Below are 6,524 nucleotides of genomic sequence, written 5' to 3'. Positions count from 1 at the left end.
TTCCCCACACACACACCCCATGGGCCCCATGTACCCTAGGGCACGGCAGAGCCTGGCATGGGCACACTCACCGCAGTGGTGCCAGGGCCAGTGGCCATCATCATATGAAAGGGGAGCTTGGCCCCACTGCCTTCTCGCAGATCCAGAGGTGCAGGTCATCAGGACTGGCGCACTGGGTGGGTTTGATGTTCCCGTGGCTTATTATGGCACAGGACCCATTCAACTTTGACTGCCATGGCCTGGATGGGGAAATGGCACATCAGGGGGCTGCCACCGCCCTATCCACCATCCCCTGCTGAGGGCTGCAGGCATCCAGGGCCACCAATGGGTTCCCTCTTGCACGCTCGCTGGGGAGGGGCTGAATGCCGAAGTCAAAGGGGGGATTCCCCAGTCCTCCCTTACTGATTTCACAAGCTGAAGCCTCAGTGGATGCATCCCTGCCCTCCCTTGGGCAGGCTGAGAAACCCCTCTGCCTGAGGTTTGTATTACTTGCAACTCCCTTTAGCCTCCCCCCCACTTGAATCTCAGCCTCATGGCTGGGGGATATTTCTTCCCTGCAGTGCCCAGTGGTGGGGAGACCCCGGTCCTCCCCAAGGGCACATGGATAGCTGGAAGAGCTGCCCATCTGGCAGCTACAGCGCTGCCCTGGGCCGTGGGGGTGAGGATGGAGGGGCAGGCAGCGAGCAGGGGCTGGGTACCCAGCACCTGGGCCAGACATGTCTGTTCCTCCCCACTGCTCTCAGACACCACAAGAGGAAGCTGTGGCGAGCTGGGGAGGGGGTGCACATGGTGGGGAGGAGCCCAGGACTCTCTGCAGGTGGGAAGGCTTGATTTCCCCTTGAGGAGGGACCAGGGAGGCACGTGGGTGATAGAGGTGGTGTTCGAATGCTTTGTTTAGACCCCAAATAAAACTTGTGGTTTCTTTTGGCCCCTCTCGCTGCCTCCTGCTCACGCAAGCCCTGCACATGCCCCCCAAGGCTTGACTGTCCCTTTGCACGGCCTTTGAGCATCTCATCACACTGCTGCACCTGCCTCCCCTTGGCCTCAGCTGCTTTGATGCTCTTTGTTGCCCAGTGCTTGTGCCCAGGACTGGGTACCATTGGGTTTTAAAATGCTTCCTAAAGCTGTGCTGGAGGAGACGGGGTTTTGGCAGGAGGCTGTGCCACCAGGTACCTTTCGTAAAGGGAACCATCCACCCAGAACCAGGCATCCGAGACCCCCTTGCTGTCCAGGTCCCCTTCTTCCAGCCAGCCGTAGTCGTACCAGGGGAAGCTGCTCTTCTGCAGCCCAATCCAGTACGGGATGTCTGCATTCTTCAGGAAGGTCTGGGGAAGGGGAAAAAGGGCCTTTTCATGGCTTTTCCACAGCGTCTAAGGACTGTGGTGTCTGTGGGGGGTGGCTGTCTCCCCAAGGAGCCCCTGGGGCCAGAGCTCCATGGGGCAGGACAGCTGAGCAGCCCTGGTGCCCCACTCCAGCCTGGGCAGCATCCAGGGGTGCCAGAGCCTCTCCACCCCACATCCATCACCAGCAATGTGCTCCAGTGATCAGCCTTGCACCCTCTGATGTTTTGGCAGGGTAGGGGCCCCCAGAGCGGTGCTGGCCCACCTAGGGAGCCCACAGCTGGATGCACCAGCTCCTGCCCTCAGCTCCCCCAGCACCCTACTGGCACGGTCCAGCAACTCCAGGATTTGGTGACCAGGAGCTGAGAATATTTCTTCTCGCACTCGTCTCTGCTGTCCTCCCATGTCTTCTTCTCCGATGAAATGAAGAGACACTTGCCCCTGTACAGCAGCCAGCCTGAGGGGCAGCAGTCTGGGGGCAGGGACACAGCTCAGGTGCTTGCTCAGACACAGATGCCCAGGGGGGGCCCAGCCTAGACTGGGAACAGCCCCCACATCTCCCCAGCAGACATCACAGGCTCAGCCTCTGCTCCAGGCATAGCTTCAGCCTTTGGACCACCCCATCCCCACCATGTGGCCAAAAAGCCAGTGCCCGTGCTTCGGCACTGCATCTGCTGAGGGATGATGGGGTCCCCTGGGGCACCCCATCCCTGGTCCACCATTGCCCTACCTATAGCCGTGCAGGAGCGCAGGATGGCCACAGTGCTCTCACTGTTGTTGAGCTTCCCCTGCACCTCCTGCATCTCCTTCTCCGTCTTCCCCAGGACACCCATGACATGCGCCAGCTCAGCGTTCAGGCTCCCCAGCTCCAGCTGGCTGCTGTTGCTCTCCCACCATGCTCGCTGTAGCTCCGCTCTGGCCCACGCCAGCTCCAGCCGTGTCTGCTCCAGGCTCTGCTCCCGTGCACTCACCTCCTGCGAGAGGCGGCCCCACTCGGCCGCATGCTCGCGGGAGGCATCCTGCAGGCTGCAGGTGACCTGACAGTCTGGAGACAGGCTGGGTGAGCTGGGGCATGGGGATGGGACAGCCTGGGCAGGGGGACATGGGACTGACTCTGCTCAGGGGGTAATGTGGGCATGGCTGGGTCAGGCAGGGCAGGGCAAGGCAGGGAGGTGTCCATGCTGGATGGGAAAGGATGGGAAAGACACAGCAGGGAAGTGCATGGGCAGGACCTGGGCAGGGCCTGGCAGGGGAGAGCAGGGCAAGGCAGTACAGGGTGTAGGAGCAGACAGAGCAGGGCAGGGACAGGAAGAGTGCAGCAATACGAGGCTGGACAAGGCCGGGAAGGGAAGGGGGCAGAAAGGGAGAACAAGATGGGGAAGATGGATGATGGGAGGCACCCATGACATGCAAGGGATACAGGACAGCATGGGTGTCCTGGTTTCAGCTGGGATAGAGTTAACTGTCTTCCTAGTAGCTGGTACAGTGCTGTGTTTTGAGTTCAGCATGCGAAGAATGTTGATAACACTGATGTTTTCAGTTGTTGCTCAGTAGTGTTTAGACTATAGTCAAGGATTTTTCAGCTTCTCATGGCCAGCCAGGGCACAAGAAGTTGGCACAGGACACAACCAAGGCACCTGACCCAAACTGGCCAACGGTGTATTCCATACCATGTGACGTCCCATCTAGTTTAGGAACTGGGAGGTGGGGGCGGGGAATCGCAGCTCGGGGACTAGCTGGGTGTCGGTCGGCGGGTGGTGAGCAATTGCCCTGTGCATCATTTGTACATTCCAATCCTTTTATTACTACTGTTGTCATTTTATTAGTGTTATCATTATCATTATTAGTTTCTTCTTTTCTGTTCTATTAAACCGTTCTTATCTCAACCCACAAGTTTTACTTCTTTTTCCCGATTTTGTCCCCCATCCCACTGGATGGGGGGGAGTGAGTGAGCGGCTGCGTGGTGCTTAGTTGCTGGCTGGGGTTAAACCATGACAATGGGGCAGAGGGACCTAGCCCCAAGCAACATGTGCGGGCATCCCTTTATTCACCCACTTATTCACCTGCAGCACCCACCCCAGCCCAGCTGCCTCCCTCTCCCTGTGCTGCCCAGCCACCCCCAGCCCCAACAGTGCCCCCCCACCCCCCCATGACTCACAGCAAGCCCCCAGGGCCACAGTGGCCACCAGCAGCAGCAGGCAGGTTGCCAGCAGCCCCACAGGGATGCACCACCGCCGGGACCAGTGCCCTGCAAGACACAACCGACCACAGGCATCACCTGCTGCCACCTCTAACTGGAAACTAGGAAACCCCTGGCAGCCCCCAGACCTCCTGCCTGGAGGCAGCAGAATGGCAGTGTGATGGCACAGGTGGCACAGTGTATGTGCTTCCTCTCTTCAAGGATGGGAGCAGGAGCACCGTGAAACACCACCCACTGCCCGTGCCAGGACCTCCCTAGGTCCCCTGGGCTCCAGTTGGGCACTCACCTGGGCTGGGCTGGGCCCCGTCCCCATCCTGCCCCACTGGCACCGGCTGCACATTCTCGTAGGGGGTCTCTGCTTTGTCCATGCCAAGGGCTGTTGGAGGAAGGCAGGGGAGAGTGGCTGAGTCCATGGGGCTGGGTGTGGTGGGGGCATTGGGGGCATTCCCGTGGGCTCTCACCTGCCTCCAGTGCCTGGTTGGCCATGCTCCGTCCCCCCATCACCTTGGCAAACCTCAGGTCAGCATAAACCACATTCTGGGCCATGTGGGCAAGTGCTGGGCAAGCCCTAAGCCCTGCTGGCTCCTGCCCTGCTGGCTCCCACCCTGCCTTTGGGATGCCTTTCAGGGATGGTCCTGCTCCCCAGTGATTGTGCTCTCGGGGTTGCAAAGGAGAAGTGCAGCTGGCTTCTGCAGAAGCAGAAGTTTGCTCTGAGCTGTAGCAGATGGGACCAGAGACGCATGTCTGTGGGGACCAGCACCCTCTCATTGGTCCCAGCACCTCTGGTCCGTCCCCTCACACGCCCGCCCCAGAAGTGCTCACGGTCCCCCTGGGCACACGTCAGGGCCAGGGCAGTGCAACCTGAGGTCAGGGCACTGGCAGAGCAAGGACAAACCCAAATTCCCAGGCCAGGGGAGAGCTGGAGGAGAGCAGGGCCAGCCTGGACACAGGAGCACATTGCCCTGGGGCCAGCCCCGTGGAGAGCTGAAGGTCTCTGTGGATGCAGATTTCCCCTCCCAGCCTCTGGGAATAGGAATTTCCCCATGATGTAGCTTGTGCCACTGCCTCTCATCCTCTCTCTGGTCCCCTCCTAGAGGACCCTGGCTCTGGCATCACTCCAAACCCCCACCAGAGAGTTGCAGAGAGCAATGACACCTGCTTTGCCTTCCCTTCCTGTCCTGGTTTCGGCTGGGATAGAGTTAATTTTCTTTCTAGTAGCTGGTATAGTGTTATGTTTTGGATTTAGTATGAGAAGAATGGTGATAACACACTGATGGTTTCAGTTGTTGCTAAGTAATGTTTATACTAAGTCAAGGATTTTTCAGCTTCTCATGCCCAGCCAGCAAGAAGGCTGGAGGGGCACAAGAAGTTGGGAGGGGACACAGCCAGGGCAGCTGACCCAAACTGGCCAAAAGGGATGTTCCATACCATGTGACGTCATGCCTAGTATATAAACTGGGGGGAGTAGGGGAGGGGGGAATCACTGCTCGGAAACTAACTGGGTATCAGTCGGCGGGTGGTGAGCAATTGCATTGTGCATCACTTGTTTTTATATTCCAATTCTTTTATTATTATTATTATTGTAATTTTATTATTATTATAATTATTATTTTCTTCCTTTCTGTCCTATTAAACTGTTCTTATCTCAACCCATGAGTTTTACTTTTTTTCCCCCGATTCTCTCCCCCATCCCACTGGGTGGGGGGGAGTGAGTGAGCAGCTGCGTGGTGCTTAGTTGCTGGCTGGGGTTAAACCATGACACTTCCCCAGACCACAGCCCCAGCACTCACAGCATCTCCTCTTTGGTCCCGACCTCCAGCCCATCAGCATCTCAGAGGCCTCTAGTGAACCACATCCAGAGAAAGGCACATTTCAGAGAGGGGCACTGAGCTCAGGACCAGCTGGAAACAGCCAGTTCCTGGGACAGGACTGGAGGTGTGCAGGGGTGCTGATGGAGCACAGCATTGAAAGATTGCTCTCCATCATCTCTACAAGAGCTGAAGTACTTCATGACTGGAGAAAGGCAAAAATCATGGCCAGCTTCAAAGAGGGCAAGAAGGACATCTGGAAAGCTAAAGGTTGAACAGCTTCCACCCAGTCCCCAGGAGAGAGATGGGGCACGACCTGGGCACATGGTGGTCCAGGCCCAGGAAGGACATGGTGGTGGCTGGGGGGAGCCCAGTGGGATTTACCAAGGGCAAGTGGTGCCTGCCTGACCTGCCTGCCTGCTGCCACATGGGAGCACTGGGCTGGGGATGAGGGAAGAGCAATGGGGGACATTTATTGTGACCCTTTGAGGTCTGGGACATGGTTCCCCATGGTCTCCTTACTGGCAGAGTGGGGAGATGTGGCCAGGAGAAGGGGAGAAGAGCAAGAGCTCAAGCTGCAATGTAGAAACTCCTTTTAGGCATTAGGGCAAACATTTCTGCATAACAATGATGCTCAAACCCCAGAGCAGAGTATGGAGAGGGGGAACCTCCATCCTGGATGGGGCCAGCCCCAGAGTGACCTGTTCCCACGTTGAAGTCAGCCCTTCTCTCCCCTGTCCCAGGGATTTGGGTCGGTTCTCGGTACACTGAGCCCTGCAGCTCTGCCATGGCCCAGTGCCCCAATCCCGAGCTGCAATGCCCTGCCATGGTCCCAGGGGACCCTGAGTGGTTTTGGGGCATGGAACAGGACAGGATGGCAGCGCTGGGACCAATGGCATGGCGCTGGTCCCCACAGCTGTGCTTTCCTGTCCCATCTTCTGCACCTCACAGCAAACTTCTCCTGCAGAATCCGGCCACACTTCTCCTTTGCAGCCCCGAAAGTGGGGGCGACCGTGGTGGAGCAGGAGTCATGGGGGCAGTCGGGGCAACCTGGAGCACGGCCTAGAGCGTGGTCTATGCCGACCTGAGGTTTGCCACGGCTCCGCCGCTCACCGCCCCCACCTGCCCCGCAGCGCCCTCCGAGGCCGAGAGCCCCTAGGAGAACGTGTAGCTGGG

The 6,524-nt window shown here is 58.2% G+C and overlaps 2 protein-coding genes across 2 annotated transcripts in view; both read right to left on the bottom strand.

Moving 5' to 3' along the window:
• Positions 1-6,524, bottom strand: part of LOC126035341 (uncharacterized) — a 274,404-nt gene that overhangs the window by 75,766 nt on the left and 192,114 nt on the right. The gene's annotated exons all lie outside the window — the stretch shown is intronic.
• LOC126035326 (B-cell differentiation antigen CD72-like) lies at positions 101-4,745 on the bottom strand. The gene is made up of 7 exons (XM_049793829.1): positions 4,002-4,745; positions 3,827-3,916; positions 3,499-3,588; positions 2,071-2,385; positions 1,664-1,812; positions 1,174-1,325; positions 101-239 (listed from the first exon to the last, which is right to left on the bottom strand). Exons 1-7 carry the CDS (start codon positions 4,306-4,308, stop codon positions 101-103), a joined length of 1,242 nt encoding a protein of 413 aa, XP_049649786.1. The 5' UTR covers positions 4,309-4,745.

The sequence above is a fragment of the Accipiter gentilis genome, chromosome W (genome assembly GCF_929443795.1).
Source record: "Accipiter gentilis chromosome W, bAccGen1.1, whole genome shotgun sequence".
Classification (NCBI taxonomy): Eukaryota; Metazoa; Chordata; class Aves; order Accipitriformes; family Accipitridae; genus Astur; species Astur gentilis.
Note: the sequence above shows the minus strand (reverse complement) of the source record. Positions and strands in the feature narration are given on the sequence as shown.

Coding starts and splice junctions, on each gene's coding strand:
- LOC126035326 (XM_049793829.1), bottom strand. CDS start 4,308: ATGAGAGGGTGCTGGTCCCCACAGACATGCGTCTCTGGTCCCATCTGC. Junction 3,917..4,001: donor CAACCAGGCACTGGAGGCAG/GTGAGAGCCCAC, acceptor TTCCTCCAACAG/CCCTTGGCATGGACAAAGCA. Junction 2,386..3,498: donor TGTGGCCCTGGGGGCTTGCT/GTGAGTCATGGG, acceptor GCCTGTCTCCAG/ACTGTCAGGTCACCTGCAGC.